The sequence below is a fragment of the Pseudopodoces humilis genome, chromosome 2, assembly GCF_049639895.1.
Source record: "Pseudopodoces humilis isolate 2021_Gansu_Grassland_sample_001 chromosome 2, ASM4963989v1, whole genome shotgun sequence".
Classification (NCBI taxonomy): Eukaryota; Metazoa; Chordata; class Aves; order Passeriformes; family Paridae; genus Pseudopodoces; species Pseudopodoces humilis.
In genome coordinates this window covers 84927132-84946943 of record NC_142201.1, presented here as the reverse complement: position 1 = coordinate 84946943, position 19812 = coordinate 84927132, and the positions used below count along the sequence as shown (strand labels likewise).

General features: G+C 38.9%; 1 protein-coding gene across 1 annotated transcript in view; it reads right to left on the bottom strand.

Moving 5' to 3' along the window:
- Window positions 1-300: 300 nt before the first annotated feature.
- The window catches only part of RSF1 (remodeling and spacing factor 1), a 60786-nt gene continuing 41274 nt past the window's right edge, over window positions 301-19812 (bottom strand). Inside the window, exons 8-16 of the mRNA XM_014259761.2 lie at window positions 19373-19477; window positions 17963-18042; window positions 13301-13355; window positions 11900-12006; window positions 8931-8998; window positions 7617-7824; window positions 5474-5697; window positions 3320-3511; window positions 301-1592 (exon numbers count right to left, since the gene is read on the bottom strand). Of these exons, the coding sequence (XP_014115236.2) occupies window positions 1018-1592; window positions 3320-3511; window positions 5474-5697; window positions 7617-7824; window positions 8931-8998; window positions 11900-12006; window positions 13301-13355; window positions 17963-18042; window positions 19373-19477 (1614 nt within the window). The 3' untranslated portion in view covers window positions 301-1017. The remainder of the gene's footprint in view (window positions 1593-3319; window positions 3512-5473; window positions 5698-7616; window positions 7825-8930; window positions 8999-11899; window positions 12007-13300; window positions 13356-17962; window positions 18043-19372; window positions 19478-19812) is intronic.

Below are 19812 nucleotides of genomic sequence, written 5' to 3'. Positions count from 1 at the left end.
CTTATGCACTGTCATTCTGTGGTCAATGCTGTTTGTACAAACACATTTTGTTCAGAGTACTCCGACTGGTGATGAAATTCACGTGGCCGGGCAGCGACCGCAGGGTTCTTTTGTCTGTAAAAGTTCGCAGTGCTTACAGACTTACTTGACATCCAGCTTACAGACTTACTTGACATCACTATGTCCTCCCACTAGACACTGTGCATTGAAGGCCATCTGATGAACTGTGCATGAGATCACTTTTGAAATTCATGGCTAGAATGTTTCGACTGTCAAAAACTTCATTACAGTACACTTCACTGTACAAACACTTTAAAGGATGTTTATTAGGAAAGTCTGCAAGTCATAATGAATAGCAGAGTTCTTGTTTATGGTACCTTCTTGGCCTCTAATAATTCTGTTTGCCTCCAGTATTAAAATCAAACTGCTTCCATGAAGGTGATTACTAAAATGAGCTATGGTAGGTTAACCTACAACTCACAAAATGCGACAGTACAGACATTAATTTTGCTTTTAACTGTCTGTTAAGTTGTAATCTAAGTTGTGAACATTTAAATATAATATATATCTCATATGAAAAAGCTAAAGCACAAGTGCTTCTGCACCACCCCCCTCCCATCCCCCCACCCCTTGAGCCAAACCCACCCCAGTTCCGGTTTGGGCCCTGACTGATTTGGAATGCTTTCTTAGGCCACCCATTTCCACAAATTTGTATGCACTCAGGAAATATAAAGTCAAAAATATACAAATCTCTTGTTGTTATAAGGTTTTTGTGAGTGAAATTACCCAGGACCATGGACTTGGAAGGAGAAGGGGGGTAAGAGAGGGAATTTACAGCAATTCATCTTCAAAGTTCAAAACTGGTCACTTCACAGAAAGACTGCAGGACTGGTGAAATTCTTGCTTCTAGAAAGTGATACTGTAGTGGAGAAATTTCTAGGAAAAATAAAACAGCTTTTAATAACTGGCCCGCTGGTATGAGCTACCGTGGAATAAATTAGCACAAAAATGGAAGTCTTATAACTGTTCACTGTTACAGACGTAATCAACAAGGTCAGTCACTCTCAAAAGTTCATCTTCATCTTCCTCTGGCCCTACCGCTTCCTGCCCACTCCCTGTCCCATTGGGTGCCAGGCTGGCGCTGGCTGTGCTGTCTTTGGGGGCCTGGGTCTTCTCGCTTGGCTTGCCAATCAAGTTCTCAATGGTTTTCCCTGGGCTCTGTCCATTAGTGGAAGGCAAGTCCACCAGGCTGTAGTCCAAAGGGCTTTCTACTTTCCCTACATTATCAAAGTCATCTTCATCATCACTCTCTATCCGGTAGCAGTGCTTCTTGGGGTTGTCTTGGGGGGCTTGTGCTGCTGGCAGCTTATCTGCAGGAGCGGGGGTTTCTGCATCGTTGTTCGCATTTTCACACGCATCTTCCTCGTCGGTCTCGATTCGATTCAGGCGTTTGCGGACAGGCTTCCCTTCCTCCTCCTCATCCTCTCCTTCTTCCTCGGAATAGTCATCTGTACTTCGCCGACGTTTTCGAATCAATCGCTTTGACTCCTTTGTGGATTCATCATCTTCAGAGTTCTTAGATGTGTAGCTCTCTGGAAGAAGCAGCAGACTTAGAGCCATTAGCAAATCTCAGTGCAACATTTATTTTTCATCTTTCACACACATCAACAAGACAGTTCTCTGAGCACACACATTTCTGTCTCCTTCCCTAGGTTCCCTAGCCAAGCCAAGCCAAAAGGCTTGCATTCTTTTTACTTTTTAAATAAACTTCTAATGTAGCAAGTATCAACAATTTATGGATATTCTGTTTCCAAGCTGAGGAGGCTTTGGAAGTAGGTGTGTTCTCACCTGAAACTGCTAACTCCATGCTGGGAATACCGCACAACTGCATGCCTCATCTCTATACCCTAAAGTATGTGCTTTATTTGCACCCTGACAAACTCAGAACCCAAACAATGGCTACTCTGTCATGTATCTACACACACACACAAAGCTGTACTATACCCCTGCCACTCCCAAATTATATACAACTTCTTCTAAAGTCAAGGAATGCTGCCTGTCACCTGAGGTTTGCTGCTCTTTAATGGGAAACTTGTTGTTTTGGCAAACTGGAATATTGCCTACACACTGACAGCCTTTACACTGATCTTTGATAGCTGGGATAAGAAAAGATGGAAACTGAAAAATCAAACAGCAAACATAATTTGGTGTCTCTTTGTGATTCCCGTTAGAAATCATGGGAAGTTTAATTTAAAAGGGTATTATTTAATGCAGGTTCAATTTGATAGACTGTCAGTGTTCCTCTATTTTTAAAGTAATTACAATTCCAGTAACACTGTTGCATGTTTTATGATACACTGTGGGAACTACGGGAGAGCGCTGGAAAGGTTCTAAATGGTGCTGATTTTAATACATGGAAAGACAATACTAAAAATACCCAAGGAAATGGGATTTTATGAAGTAAAGACAATGTCAATCAGGGAATAGTCACTAGTACTGGCAAAAAAAAGCCGCCACAGAGCCTGAGAACAGGGCATAATGAAGATCATGTTTTTGGGATACTACAGACTTGCATCACATACTTTTTCCTTTCACCTAGAGGATACTCTACCACACTGTAATCTCAGGACAATCTCCCTTCCTAAACTGAGGCACTCAGGCTATCAAGGACAGCTCATTTTCTGAGGAAGCCTGGTATCCATTGCAACCTGCACCACCCAGCATTTGGAAAGCCAGACCTAAGGTCTGATAAGTCAGGCACCCACAACCCAAAAGAGCCAAAGTCAGTGGCTGGTTTTGCAAAAGCTAGTTAATTAGCTAAAACATAAAGCACACCAATCACTCGTGGTGTGCCTGACATTACTGAAAGAGGCTTCCTCTGCACTTGGCACAGCTTCTTAAACAGGAATGAAATAAGTCTGAACTATCAACACAAACACAGTCAGGGTACCAAATGCAATGCCCTTCCTCTTACATAAGGGAATCTTTAGAGGCTTGTGGGATGCAGCTTTGTGACCTCTTAAAAGAAAAGTGGTGAAACAGTTGCATTAGTGCCAGTTTTGGAATCCCAACACTCTGTGTCAGGCACAGTTAATTCAGGCCTGGAAATCATGATTAGGGACAATGATAAATTTGAGAAGTGACTCAGTGCATCATAAAGTACCAGGGGACTGTTTCAGAAGGAAAGGGTTTCTGAGAAACATCAAGGAACTCTAGAAAGACAATTCTCTGAAATCTTGGATTTATATAACTTTCCCTTCATGCTGATGCTGACATACACCTGGCTCCTGGAAATGCTGGACTGGACTGTTTATTTTACCTTCACTATCTGAAGTGGAGAGCCTGCGTTTATGAACTCTTCTCAACTCCTTCCCATATCGGACACTTTTCTGTGAGCCTTCACTTTCTGAATCTTCCTTATAATTAACTTGTCTCTTCTGATTCCGTCTTGATCTTCTCCTCCTAGTTTCCAGGTAATCATCATCACTGTAATCTGTGTAATCACCACTCTCTGTACAGAACAAAACAGTGAAGTGCATTATTCCATCAAAGCAAAACTGCCTCACAAAAAAATTAGGTAAAGTTTCCTAATTCAGATAGTTTCCATACAGTGTTTTTGTTCCCTTATCTCTATTGGTGTCAAAGACATCTCTGCAAATCCTGACAGTGGAAACAACCTTACTGAATTAGAATTGATGGTGCACGTTACCAGTGTCTCAGGAGAGTCTGTTCTGCTTTTAAAATTTAAATAAATTGTACTCTACTAGAAGACTTTTAAGAACAGGTAGGTGAAAAATGACTGACAAGATGAAACTCCAAGACCTGAGTTATGTAAGTTAACAACAAAAATCAGTTTCATTCAATTGTGTGTTTGCTTAAAACAGAAACCATTCAGAAGAAACTTACCATCAATCACAGCTCTTCCTGCACCAGTCTACTGCAGCTAATGTCTTCAAAAATTAAATTTATTTACATCAGTTGAAAACAGCCTCAACCCAATTTCAGCTGCTTTTCACTGAGCTATGCCAGAACAATTATCCCAAGATACATTTCTATAAAAGTCACACACTGTTCCTAAGTTAGTGATTGACATGAGTCACAGATCAAAGTGCCATCCTCTTTACTTCCTAAAATATTAGGCAAAGAAACAGAGCAAGTCAGCAAGAACAACCAGCTTCAGAAAGGAATTCCATCTCTGGAGACTGAAAAGAAAGCCTATTGTAGGGCACCTGATTTCCTTAGCTCAAATCAAGCTTAAAGCAGGATCCTGCTTTAAGCAGGATCATATATAGGACAATAATGAGGGTAAGAGAAAAATAGAAACACACAGTTAAGATTATACTTTTAGATATATATGGAATGATACTGGAATCAGTTGATTTTATCACAGATGTTTGTCCACCAGGAAACAAACAGTTGCTCTTGTGCATTTCAGAACAGATAAGCAATCTCTTTAGACTTCTGCCATTACCTTCATTGATACGAACTTATGATCAGTGCAATGATGCACTGAGGACAGAAAGACAACAATCACTCTAATCACTCATATAGTTGTCTTCATCTGTCCATGCATGAACCACCTTTCTTATGGAAATCAATACTTCAAAGCAACTTACTCCAACATGTTCATCGTCTGTATTCTAGACAGACAGATAAAACACTGGAAAGTTAACACACACTGCAGTAAGTTAACACTCCAATATAGTTAGAACCTTAAATTCACAGTAAGAGTGAGAAAAAATGAGTGCTCATTTACACAGCACTTTGTGTCTCAAATGAAGCAGAAAGGAGAAGGACAGTCTTCAGAGCAAGATGCTGATCTCATGAAAAAGTTTATGTAGTGCACAGGTACTATTCTCACACTTCAAACCATGCCAACAGAAAATGAAGTAGTTGAAGGACAAGTAGAATAAAGTGAATTATTAGGTTCTTCTGTGATGCAAGAGTCCTCCGTTACTAAAAATTTTAAGGATCATTTCAGAAGAGAGAGATTCAAGGTGTTTTTCTTTGCTTTCAAGCCTCCCAGAAAACACAGAATGCCGTACAACTGAAGTTTTCTTCCATAAAAGTGAAAGAAAATGTTTCTCTCAATCTTTTTCATAGGTGCGTTCAGAAGGTCCTCTACCAGCTATAAAGAAGCACACTTTTGTCTCCATCCTCTTTCCTATAATCGTGTGCCAAACAGAGAGGTACAGAGGTAGCTGCAACTATCCACAACGGTGGCCTCTAAAATCATAGCACAAGAATTTATTTAAATACTTAATTACCTAGAAATACCAAGAACCTAGAGTTCAATACCAGTTTCCTGAAAAATACTGACAGCAGAACAAGTAGAAAAATGCTTTACAGCAAAGATGACATCTAAGTTGACCAAAGCATGCAAATAAGTTAGTGTCAGTCATGACAAAAACTCAGATTGCTATTCTCCCTCTCTCCAAAACAGCATTTAAAATATTAGATTGCTTATACTCACCAGACTCTCTGCTTGAATTTTCCTCAGACTCTTCATCTTCATCATCTTCAGAGTATTTTTTCTTGACTGTTTTCCTTCGTAACCGCCGGCTTTGCCTCATGGGCCTGGAGAGGTGTCGCCTGGAGATGCGGGCGCAGAACTCGGAGTCACTGTCCTCATTTGATGGTGGGTCATCTTCACTTTCATCCAGATTTTCCTCTGATATTACAAACTCATCCTGAGATCTGTTCAAAGGAAAACCCCAGACAACAGAGATAGGTCTCACAACCAAAGGATTGAACTAGTACTTGCATTTATCACAAGCAAATGATAAGTATCATTTTATACAAAACAAAAAAAAAAGCACAAATCTTATAATGAGGAGCAAACACCCAGAGGGAGATCAAGCTGCCACCTCACTGACATGAGGTTTTAGCTGTGTGTTTGGGATACAGCTCTACAGTGCATGACATAACACAGCAGATTGAAGAGCACATGGAGATAAACTGTGTGTCAAACCAACACTGCCAGTGGCATTAACATAGGACAGATCCTGGAGTGTTCTTATGGTTCACTGCAGTGTAATAATGTCTGCATAGCAGTAACTGTGGAGGGGAAAAAAACATCGACCATATTCTAGCAAAGGTGACCTTTCCTTCACAAACCCAGCATTGTCCCACACAATTTCTGAGAATTAGAATATTGTATCTTAACACAAAACTATGTCTCTGATGCAAAACATGCACCTCACAACCTTATAAACTTGTAACATTCCCATAATTTCAAGTGAGCCAAGGCTTTTTAAAAAACTATTGAGCACTGAAGGTACACAGTCACTTGCATTTGGCTGCTAGCCAAATCTGAATTCCTGTGTAAGATCCAGAAGGCCCTAAGCAGAGGATGGAGTTGAAAATGCATGAGCACATTTTAACAGATCAATGCACTATTAATTCTGTTACATTTCCACAAGCTACACTCATTGATAGGAAATTTCCAGCACATGTAGCTCAGTTATTCAGGGTGCCACTGAAATGTCCTCAGCATAGTCACAGGTGAAAAACAAAGCCCAAAATTTGCATTTATCATGTATAGATTTTCCATACACTGAGTAAATTGACTCAATGATTGCTGTAAAGCTTTAAATGTTACTGGTAAAGAGCCTACAGCCTCATGCTTCCTTTATTAACTTGCTTCTTTGAGGCAAAAAGTTTATCTAAAATTAACAACTTTTCTAACTTCAGTAATTGCCCAGACTTATTGATGAAAAATTCTGTGGAAACTGAGTTTCAGTCAGCCAGACCAATATTAATTTACAGTTTAAACTTCACATGACAAGTATTTGTTTTCTACAGTATAAACCACCTCTTAGACTGTTTTCAAACTCTACGTCCTACAGAGCAGCAATCAAGAACTAATTTCAGAGTCTGCCTATCAAGATCTGGATACTCTAAATAATGAAAATTTTCCTCTTCCAATTTCTAAAAAACAATCAGGAAAATTGTCAATTTTTTCTAAAAAAAACCCCACAAAAACAGGATTTTTTAACTCTTTTTAAAAGGAATTCTTAAAAGGAAACAACCAGCCTCATTTTAGCTGCATTTTTTGTACAGATTTCTGCTCAACAAGTCACATCAGCCATAGAACTGAGCCTACCTGGCTCCTTCACTAACAGAAGCCTGCAGTGAGGCCTCAAACATCCCAGTAACATTTCCAGAATGCGTTATGCTTAAAATACAAATTGGATGATGTCAGCACATGGATCCAGAGTGTAGCTTTTCCACTACAATGACGTTCCCCTGGGCCAGGAGGACTCCACGGTAAGGAGGTTTGGAACTGGGTGATTTTCAAGGTGACTTTCAACCCAAAACATTCTATCATTCTTTGATTTTTACTGGTACTATGCAGTGCCATTACAGTACTGGGAGCATGCTCCTGATGATCATTTCAGGGTGTCTTAGTTTAGGGCAAATTAGGAAGGAAAACTCCAAAGTTTCCTTCCTAATTTAGACTCCTCCTAAAGAGGAGTCTAATTAGACCCCTAATTAGACTCCTCTTCCTCTTTAGACTCTTCCTAAAGAGTCACCCCAGGACACAGGGGCACTGCAGAGTCTCAGAAGCCTGTAGAGGTCAATGAATTATGGTGGGAGTTAAATTGCAGACCTACCCATCACTGATCTTGAATTCATCCTCACTCTCTTCTTCATCCATGTTACTGTCACTATCCAAGTCATTTAGTCGCCGTCGTTTCTTGCGTCGTGCTGCAGCAGCTCTTTGTGGTCGCTTGTTTTCCTTCCTTTCCTCCTCTAGGATTGTAGAAATGTCTTTTCCACGGTGACCTGTGATATTTGACATGTCTTTGCCTCTGCCAATGCCTGAAATCAGTGACAGAAAGGGGAAACAATAGCAAGTTTATTTTCTTGTTTCACTTCTTACATATCTTTCTTGCATGTACTCAACTTCAGTTTATTTTCTGTCAAGCAGAATATTTTCTTGTCAAACAAGACTCTGTCCAGAGTCTTGCTCCTGACACACACAGCCCAGCTGTGGTCACTTGGAAATATTATGAAATATATGAAAATATAATAAAAATATGGAGGTCCATGCAGAAGGTCATGGTTAAGTGTCTGCATTCTGATGCTCAACCCCAATCCACATTATTACCATGCCAATGCCTTTTAAGAGGGCAATTACCAGAAAATACACCTTTTTCAAAGTGCTGAATACCCTTCTTGGGAGATGAAGGTTTTCAGTTGTGGCTTGGCCAAGAAGTGGAATTTTTGAAAAGGTACTTAAGTGTTGAGACTTGGTAATTTTTACTGTAATGGACTTTGTGTTACACACCAACAGACACAATTTTCAGATTGTCTACATACATCCATGAGCCTCTGAAACTGGTGAGTGTGTGGAGGTGCCAAGGCCAAACAACTGAAGGACTATGTTTCATGGCTGTTTTCTTCAGACAAGTTAAGAGAAGCACAAATCCACCTCCATCCCTAAGATAGTGCTGAAGATCTCTGTTTTGGTCCCAACAGAGAACAGAATTTCACTTTACTCGTGTTCAGCTGAAAAGTGGTAATAGAGCTGGATGAACATTAAGACAACTTGGTACACCCAGTCTTTAGGGGGTTCAACTGCAGACCAATGGGTGAGCCCTTTTTACAGGGGACAAATGTCAATAGCACTGCTGCCATTCCAATCTCAAATCCAAAACTTACTCATTATATATATAAAAACCTGTACAGATTGGATTTAACTATCAACGTTTACTGATTTTCTGACATCTTTTGGCTGTGTGGGATGGCCACTCCTAAGGGAGATTATTTAGTTCACATCGAAAAATAGAGCAGTAAAAAAATTCCTGGCAAACTACAGAGTTTAAAGGAGAGGACTGTATTTGTTGCTTCTCATACCAAAGTTAATTTGCTCTCCAACTTCTTATCACCATTGCAATGCAAAACAAGTAATATCACACACATACCTCCTCCATCAGCCTCCTTGATATCATCTTCAATTGCCTCATCAATTGCCTCATCAAATTCATCAAACCTAAAAATAACAGCTTCCATTTACTACTTTGAAGTGAACCTTAATTAAATTGTTACAAAAACATACCTCAAAATCTGAAGAAATTACACTGCACAGAGAGCTGGATACATAATTAAATAACTAAAATAATGGGCCAGAATTTTAAAAAATGGCTATTTTATAATCAGTTGTGTTTCTTATTTCTATTTGCTTTCAGATTATTTACCACTGTCTGTCTTACTATTGAGTTACATGAACAGAAATCCCCTTCCATTTTACACAAAAGATGTCTGAATTGAACAATATATAATCTGAAAGTTCTTTAAATGGTTTCAATAGCATTTTTACACAAAGTATTCATCATTTTTTCTACAACTTTATTAGATCACATTAGCTCTACCAACCTTCAAAACAGCCTGAGAATCATCTATTAAACTAATTGTAAAATTCTTTAGTCTGTCCACATTTTCATTCAGAACTGACTTCACATAGCTGCTTTCTACTCTTAAAGCTCATGATACATTATGGATCTGCAACATTCTAAGCTGAACAGCTAAAACACACAGTACAAAGTTCCTCATAAATCTACATAAACAAGTTGTAATGTAGTGTTACATAACTGAATAGGACAAACAAAAGCAGTCTTCAAGTGTGCTTGTCCTGCAACAGCTTTTATAAAACTGCTTAAATCTCTGCACCCTCACTAATTCATTTAAAGAGAACAGCAAACTAAAGAAAAAAGATACATTACTTTCAACACAAATGACCTCAGTTTGTTTCTTCAGTTATGAATTCAAATTCAATAAAAAAGGATTGTTACCTGTTTGAAAAAATAGATGCCTTGAACTCCAACATGCAAAAGTACAAATTTTATAAACTACATAGATAAGACCTTTTATTTAGATGCAAATTCTTGTTCTCATTTTTTAGAAGTTTTTTTGTGTTTTTTTCAGATACAGACAACTAACAACTGGACAATACATCCATTAAAAATTCCAGTTCTTAGTCATGAAAGAATTATTACAGTTATATTTACCTTGATACTCCATAGAAACCTGCAGCAGTACAAGAAAAAAAATAAATCTAATACCTTACTCTGTATTCCCAATAGTAAGCATAAAGCCCTTTCTCCTTGAAAAATAAGGTGATGGACTTCTGATATTTTTATATTCCTAGGAACAACTACATGCCACTCTCAAGGCAGCTGTACCCAGCAAGGAAATAACTCTGAAATTATTCCATCAGTAAGATTAGTTCCACATTACTCAGTTTTCCCTCCACACAGCTAAAAAAAAAAGCCCTCTTTAAAATGTGACAAATCACTTAATGCTTTCAAGCCACTGCTAACAAATAACCTCAGCTCAGCCACAAGCTGACAGCTGCTTGTCCATCAGGTGTAATGGAACATAATTTCTTCTGCTGCTGCTTTATTTATGATGCAGGTTTTTGCTAACTTTCTCATGAGAGGACTCAACGGATGGGTAGTACAAAGGGATTACAGATCCTTTAGAGAACTAGAATGCTCCATAATACAGATCTGTTTCCTACTAGAATAAGTATTTATGTATTATGTAGCATTTATTTTTCCCTGCTGTCACAACTCTCCGCAACACCAGTGGAACTTCACTGCAGACATATAAATCTGACACGCTGATACACAGAGTATTTTCACCAGCTCAAACTTATGTGTATTATGTAGTCTGTGAAAGACATTATCACTTTTTGTCAGAAGACTGATTCTTCTGAAACATTATATTCAATAAAAATTTACTGCCATTGCACAACACAGGTCCTGCTGAAGTCATGTCACACACACCCTACAGGCAAGGGGTTTTTTGCTCCTGATCAGATGCTGCCTGTCCTGTCATTAATACAATAGCAGTCTATGCAGTCTTGCCTGTAGCATAACATTCCTTACAGGAATGCTTAATGTCCCAAAGCAGCAATGGCATTTTCATTAGTGTGACTTCCGCTGCTCATTCAAAAAGTTACCAAAATCCAACAGCTAAGCAAAGTCAGACTGAGTGTTCTGACCAGGCTGGAAAACCCAGCCTATGCAAACACCATGCCTCTCCTCAGCAGCAAAACCAGGTTGACTATAAATTCAATGATGGTTATTGCTGGAAAGTTATAGTTTTTGATGATAAAGGTCTACATACAGCAATTACTGGAAAGATAGAGGTTTATTTTAACCTTCCTAATGCATCCAGGATAAACCCCCACAATCACTCAGGTAACCAACCACATTCTTTTCTAATCGCAAGGGCATTCTGCTTGCCTGGTGGACTGAAGATGATACAAAGTGTCACAAGGTATTATCTAGAAAGTAGTTTGTAAAAAGAACTTGGTAATACACTGAGAACAAAAGCTGTTATTAAGAATGTTGAATTTTGAAAACCTTAGTGACCTATTCTACTTTCAGAATGCAGAGTCAAAATATCTTGCCACTTTCATTTACTAATTGCATTTTTGTCACAATTTCTCTAAATGCTTGCATTTTATGTGCACTTTGTGATGATTACATTTTAAATTTCATGCCCCTTTCATATAAGGAAGGTCTACGGTGGGGGAAGAGAGCAAGGAATTGCAGGCCTTTGACACAAGGGGAAGTCTCCCTTGCAAGACAGAGGTTTAATTCACCTGCTTTAACTCCAGAAACTGCAGTAGCACTGAAACCCCCTCCAGTATTCCTGAACAAAACACTATACACATTCTCATTTTTTTAATGCATCAGCCCTTCACGATACTACCTCATGCTCTCACAGCCACCAAGCATAAGCAGTATTCAGAGGAAAGAACAATGACATTTTAGTTTGGCTTCTCTGTTAAATGTAAAAGTTTACATGAGAAGTGGTGAGATGATTCAGAAAGGAAACAACAGTATTACTTTTGCTGTACAAGCTATTTTAACAAGCTGCTGACCTGTAGCTTATGCATTTTCGGGTTCTAGTAGATCTCCTTTCAAGTTTCGATTTGGGCTTTTTGGAATCTTTCTTCTTTTCTTCCTGACCTTCAGGTATTTCCGGCTCCTGTTCAGATAAGTCAGAAGTGTCAGAAAGTTTTATCTCCTCCCTCCCTTCATACTTATTATAACTGAACTCATAATACAGATTATTCATTTTGTCTAGAAAGCTCATATGCCCAGCACAGCACATTTTAACTTGTCAAATAGTGACCTATTACAGCAGTTCAGGTGAATTTGCACATTTTATCCTTACAGGCTACATAGCGTTCCAAACACAGAGTTTAAGGGTTCAGGCTATTGGATCATTATGTTTATGCTGTAACACTGAGATCATGCCTTGGGTGATACTTCCAGGACTAGTAAATGTGGCAGCTGAACAAACTGTGGCCACCACCTCTGCATACTGAGCACAGGGCTATCTTTACACAGTGAAGTTTCAATTAAGTTTCATGCAGGTTAGTTTTATTTTATTATTTGCAAGTTATTAATTTAAAAGCAAAATAATCTACCCCCAGGCTACATTTTTCAAATATTTGCTCTCATCCATAGATTCTTTTGCAAGTTTATAAAATCTGTTATAATTTTTCTGTTATTCAGAGACAGGGAGAACAACTGCCCTTGTTACATCCAAGCAGACTGAAAAGCCTATGTTTAAAATGAACGAAGTTCCATTTTAAACTGCAAAGAATGGATTATATAATTCCAGATGAAAGCATTTGGCTAAGACTTCAAGAGACTTGCTTTACAGTGTATTTAAGTGAGAAGAGGCTGTTCTTCATGTGAATCAAAGCATTTTTCCTCTTTTCTCAAGGGAAACCATACAAAAGCATCTGTTAATGAAACACTAAATGTTTACAGTTTTTAATCACGTGACCTTAACATCCACTCATTAAAAGCTATGCTGCCTAGAGATACTACATATTCTCTCTGAATCATAAGCCAGAAACATTTGTTTCCATCAGTTCCAAAGGAAAGCTGTAACAATTAGCTCAGACCTAAATAACTGCACAGCAAACACCAGAGTTAAATAACTGATTCCCACCTCTATAAACTACTGAGTACTTATTGAGCACTCACCTCAAAACCCAACTGTAATGGGCAGGGAGGAAGTCCTGCAATCCCTCACTGGGAGAGGACTCTGTGTGGCATCAGGTGGCTCTAATAAACACCATAAAGCTCTCTTGGTTTCTCTGCTATAGTCAGTCTAAAATGAAGGGTCTAGAATTATTTCTGATCTGCATATAGATGGTTTTTTCCTTCCAAGATGCTATTAGCACCTCTGACACAGTACTGAGAGACTTCTTCCCTGAGAAGTTTGGAAAAATAAACAATAATAACACATAGACACACTAGCTTACCTGAGGTGGAATGATGTTCTCAATACTGATACCCACGTACACCAATCGCTCTTTTCTTGAGGAGAGAAAGAAAATAAAAATAAGATTGCAGAAAGTCTGCAGATACCTAAATTAATGCTGTAATTAGCACCATCTGAAGGTCTTACTATATCACTAGGCAGAAACATCCCAAGAGGAAGTTCCAAGTGAAACGTTATTGAAGTTGGGATTCTGTGCTAATTCTCATGTGATTACATTTTCCTGCATGTATAATGTAACAGTTTTCCAAAAAGTTCTGACAATCAACAGTACTTGAAGATTGTGGGCACCACAGAAATTACTGAATTTGGGGTTTAAAAAGCAAGTAAAAACTGACCAAAAAATATCAATGCTGTGATGAAGATTATGTTGTTAGATCTGTAACTAGCACCAATTGTGAAGGTGATGAAAGATAAAATGGGAATTCAGAATCACACTCAACTGGAAAAAATATGTAAAGATACAATTCAATCTAAAATGGATAAATGCCAGATATGAGACCCAAGCAGGAAGAACAAACTCTAGAAACACCAGGGGACAAATAACTGCCTACAGAGCAATTCTTTGCCAGAGAAGAACAGCCTGAGCAAAGACCAGCAGAATCAAACTGCTGCACAAGAACTATGATGACAGATAGATGTGCAAATAGGACAACAGCCAACAGGACACCTGAAGGACACCTGCCATGGCAGTCAGTCCTGTTCGTACCTGGCTGGAGCACTTAGAACCATCTGGGCCCTACACATTCTCCAAGAAACATGTGATCCAGCTGAAGAGTTCAGACCTAGAAGTGGGAGTTACTGGAGTGTAGCAGACATGCCCTTTAGAGAAGGGTTGAAAAAATAGGATGGATCAGTGTAGAGAACACTTGTCCAAAGATGGGAGAGAGTGGGAAGTACTCAAATACAGGACAGACTCTTGTAAGGAGAAGTAGGCTGTCCTCCTTGTCCACAGTGTGTTACAGGATTAAATCTATGGAAGCAAAATTCAGTTTACTTTGCTTTTCTCAACACAGACATTCTGCATCATATGAATTGCCTCGGGGACAACTCTGGCTCCTGAAGGACACAAGTCTTCTCTAAGTACTGTTGTATGTGTCAGTCTGAACTAGACATGGATTTCCTTACACTTCACAAACATGCTGACCTTCATGGTGCTGGACTGACGTTTCAAAAAAGCAGTCTCTGAGGAAGAATAGCCAAGTACCAATGCAGACTAGGGTGGGTAACCAAATTCCCATCACCATAGGTCCCTACTAGCCTTTTTCTAGGAAAACAAGGGGTAATTTAAAGAAATTAAGAGCACAATGAAAGTTGGTGGCATTTACAGTCTGGAAAGACTCTGGATTTTTGCACTGAAGTGTCTCAATCAACCAGAATCAGACTGTTGAAGTTACAGGGAGTGCTCGTATGAGTCTGTCATACTACACTCGAGTTGCAACAGGACACATGATGCATATAACTGCAAAAATACCCAAGACGTATATTAATTTTAGATATGTTTACTTCACTGTGTTATGTTTTGCAAATAGAAGCACCCACGTGTAAAAATTTTGTTTCCAATACTTCCATTAAATTCTAAAGAATCTACATCTATTTTGAAGATCTTCTGAGTAGCCTTCTGCACTTTCTAGCATAATATTCATAAATAAAATGAACAAGCACTGTTCCTAAAGTAATACTTAAAAAGAGTAAAAATGGATTTTATGTTTACAGCTAAAAAGGCCAGGGACTTCAAAAACTTGGTATCATTATGCCTATGTATCCTAATGTAAACATTCCTAAGTGACAGATGAAAAGAAATCTTCATCCAACTGGGTACCATTAGGTTGGTTGGATGAGGAGGAAGGATGCTATGCATAATCACTATGCTCCTGAAAAGAATAATTAAAATAACATTTCAAAGCAAGGAATACAATTACTGAAATGAGAAAGGAACTAGAAATGCAAACATTTTAGTAATCAGCAAGTGTCTTTGATGATTTACTCAACTTCTCATTTCTTGTAATGCAAAACATCAAGAGACAAGAGATGAGAAAAATTAATCTGTTTTTAAACATGATCAGCAAGGTTTTCCAGTTCTGTTGTTCTTCTCCCTGGCTTGAGTATACACTGCTTAACAAATCAGCAAATGGAACAAGACAATCCTGCTGAGGTCAAGGTTTTGAAATGAAATATAAAATGATATCAAATGAATTCCTTATTCCTTGTGGCAGACAGGAGCTCAAGACTTTAGCCAAGAGTTTAAACATTTGAACCAAGACATCTCCAAAGGCAGCACTGTCTGGTTATAACATCTTCCTAAGCAAATTAAACAAAACATGTTATCTCAATTACACAGCAGCAAAAGCTGTTACAGGGAAATCATAAAAGTGTGTATGAAAGCATGTACTCCACCTGGTTTGGCCTGTGAGAATTAGACAAGTAGCTCCTAGAGGGATTTTCCATCAAGAAGTCTCAGAGTATCTAACATGGATTAAAAGGGAGATCCTAAAAGGCTCTATTGTCCACTCCATCCAGCTGGTGGTAGGACACAATTATAGAATTTAGGCTGTACATGAGAAAGCTAAAATTCAGGTTGCTGTGGTAGCACCTTCAATTCATGAACAGAAAGGGGGGGGGTGGGGAAGATATTATTTCATCCACGTATTTGTAAGGAACGGGAAACCTGAAGGATTCATTTTAAAAAACCAGTGAAATAACAGTTTGGGGATGCACAAGCACACGGCTGAGCAGCTGAATCAGCCTCAGATTCCTGAGAGATGGAAAGAACAGATCAACATCACTATTTCAAAGAGCATGACAGCAACACTGGTTCAAAGAACCTACTAGGTAGACAGATATAAAATGACAGAGTTGGATTTCTTCTCTTTGCCAAAAAGACAGACACCAACCACATGTTTCCAGCAACACTGCATTCAAGTATGCCTGTGCCCTAAGCAACCAACCTGCTTTAACTTATACACCGAGCTGTAATAACAACTATCATTTCCTCTGGCATTATGATTCTTCAGTCTTTTTACCTTATTATTTGCTACAATATAGCATTAAGTTGGAAGACTTCAACATTCAACTACTGCATTATGAAGTCTATTATAACTCAAGCTTATTTCTAAGGAAAAAAAAATAGAAACTAACTAAAAAGTTCAATTTTATGACATACAATATAAAACATTAGGTTCATTTGGTAGGAGGATCAAATTGCAAAACAGTTATTAAACATCTGTTTCAGACACTGAAAACTGTGATGATATCAACCGTATTTTCTCCTGCTGCTCTCAGAAGATTGTGTTTTTATCCAACACTGGTGATTTCAAGAAAGCAAGACAGACTGGCAAAACTTTGCATTCCATGTAATGTTTGCCAGCAGACTATTTACCAAAGTAAGTCCAAAAATACTGTTCACTAGTAATGAGCACTCCCACCATAAAGCAAAGCAGCAGAGTTCCTGTGTGTCCCATACTCCTGCACAGATGGAGACTGTGTGTATATGCTGAGTTCACTCATAAAAACAGCTGATAGTTTCATTTCCACAGCTACAAATTCAGCAGAATTGGCAATGGATAATTTCACCACAGTATGATCTAGATACACTCTAAGCAGAAGTAGTGACATCAGGAACAGTTGGTACTTGAGCTGTCATTATCATTGCTGTTGCAATAATAACAAACAGATTTGAAGAAAGCTGAAAGCAGACACAGACTGTGCTCCCATCTTCCCAGCACTGACTCACTACGTCTCATGTAATACTACAGTCCCTGCCACAAAGACAAGCCCGCACAATTACTTTCTTTAGAAGGGTCTCACCTTCTGGTGAAATTTGCCTTTTAAGATAAAATTCATGCAAAGTTTTGTTTAATAATACATACAGATGTTATTAAATTCTGCAAAGTATTCAATATATGTCCTAAAAGGTATAAATTATGCAGACTGTGTTTCATGTCCCTCATTTCCAGGTCTGAAAACTGCCAATAGAGTATTCCAACTGTTACGGCTGCTGTTCCTAATGTTTGCATTTAGCCTTTGGTAATGGCAGGAGTGGACAGTTGGTGAGAGCAGGGTGGTAATAATGCTGAGATTGTGGGTTCAATCCCTGCACAGGCTATTCACTGAAGAGTTGAACTCAATGATCCTTGTGGGTCCCTTCCAACTCAGAATCTTCTGTGATTCTGTGAAATTTCACCCACCCACTGCCCTACTGCAATTGCTGCATAATCTTGTACATTAGGCAGAGTTGAATGAAATCTAAAGCAACAACTCTCAAATCCCACAGTAATCTGGATGACTTTTGGAGCAAAGTCAAGACTTGAACTTGCTTACAGCATGAACTCTACACAACTGACAAGTCAGCTGAACCAGTGCTGGAAACCCTTTAACTATTGGTATAAGAAAGTCAAATTTATGTTCAGGCACTTTAACTAAAGTTTAGTACAAATGTATTTGCTTCTCTTTTCTAATTATTGTACTTTTCCTCCCTTCTTGCAAGCTGTCCCAGCACTGAGCCAGCAATAATCAGTGGCAACTAAAAATTGGTCTTAGCAATTCCCAGTCTCATCACTGCTTTTCTCCCCAATTATTTTAATGCTTGCCCAATTATTACCACCCCCTGCACAGCACCTCTATGAGTGCATCCAAACAACAGTACCTGCGTTCTGCACGCTCCTTCTTTTTTAAGACAACATCCAGATCTTGTAATTGTTCCTCTAATTTCTCACAGAGTAATTTCTAAAGGAAGGAAACACAGTATTAGTTTATTTCATAACCAGCTATTTTCACACTGAACTAATGTTCACACTCTTCATTCACTCAGTCTGTATCTGGAAGAAGCCTTGCTACAGAGGAGGCTCCTCTTCAATGAACAAGGCTTTACAATAAAGCCTGTCTTTTTAAAACATGAGCTCCACCATCAAGTCAAGGTTGGATGAGACTTTGAGCAATCTGGTCTAGTGGAAGGTGTCCCTGCCCACGGCAGAGGTTGGAACCAGATGAGTTCAGTGGACACTGCAGCAAAAAGCAGAGATACACTTTAGGATCATTTTCTTACCAAATACTCAAGGAGGTGTATACAAAAATTACTTTTAATGGATAAATTGTGCCTTAGAGTCCATGTTAATGCCCTCCTTACACTATTTCCAAGGATGCTCTTCACTCTTTTACACATCACTTTACATACTGAAGACTACTTCAACAGCAACAGAACAAGGATATGCTATAAGTGTAAAGAAAACATTCTTACATATTCAAAATCATCACTACTAAAAACACTCCTCAGAAGACAACTAAAAATCAACACCAAATAGAGTTATCTCACATCAAGACCAATGTCACTAGCTTACTGTCAGGCAACAGCCCTTTTGGCACAGAATTTCTCTAAAACCAAGGAAGGGGGTTGGGATCAGGCAGATTACTCTAAAAATGTGAATAAATGGTTTCCCTTTAATTTAATAAGAGCAGCATCACACACTTTCTGCTTATACTCCCAAGTACCAACCCAGCTTCTAACCTTGGAATAAGGATTCATACTGGTCTATTACTTCACTAGAACAACCCTGGCTTTCCCAGCAGAGACAAACTATACCCTGAGATTCATCAGCAGCCTTCTCTAACCAGCTTCTGAGGAAATGTCTCTGAAGAAGGAATAGCACTTCAGAAATAGCTGTTTGCTCTGGCCACTGATCCATCCCTTGTTGCCTACTGCTTCTGCCTCCTGGATGATAAATGTTTCTTTTGGGAAAAATTAAGACATTATATCTTTAATACTATACTAGTCCTGTGATTTAATCAGAGATGGGACATAATTAGTGTGACTGGAGATTCCCATCTAAAAATCAGCAACATACAGTCACTCATCACTAGCAGAACAAAGAAAGAGAAAACCACGTCACAAACTCAGTTTTACTAATGGACGGGAGGGAAGATCAGCAGTCCTACCATTCACCCCAGTCCATTTGCTAACAGACCAAAGAGATATAGAAAGGACTTGTTAAAGTCCCAGCCAATCTCCACAACCACAAGGAAAGCTGCAAAGAAGAGTGAAGTCACACAGGAACCGTACATGCTGGCAAGGCGGGCAGAACCACTCTCCATCAGGGATGATCATCAGCGGAGGGCGAAGGCAGGCTGTGTGGTAGCCGCTGTCACAAGAGTCACACAACAAAATCTGTGCAAACAAAACATGTCATGAATATTTTTTGGCATTCACATGTAACAAGCTCCAGAATTATTTCTGCAGGCAAGGCAGAAGTGTTTGGACTGTGCCAAAAAAGAGAAAAAAAAAATTAAAAAAAAAAGCCCTGTACTACTTACCCTGTACCACACTTCCAGGGCCAAGGGTGGTTTTTATGAAGAAGTTTATTTATGACTGTTTTCCATGCTAACACCAGATTTCCTCTTACTGTATCTTCTCAGTACTTAGTAGTACTGGCCTATGTAGATAGACTATGTACCTTTAGTGTAAAATCTGGTAATGCTTTCCAGATCCTAGACAAGTGGAAA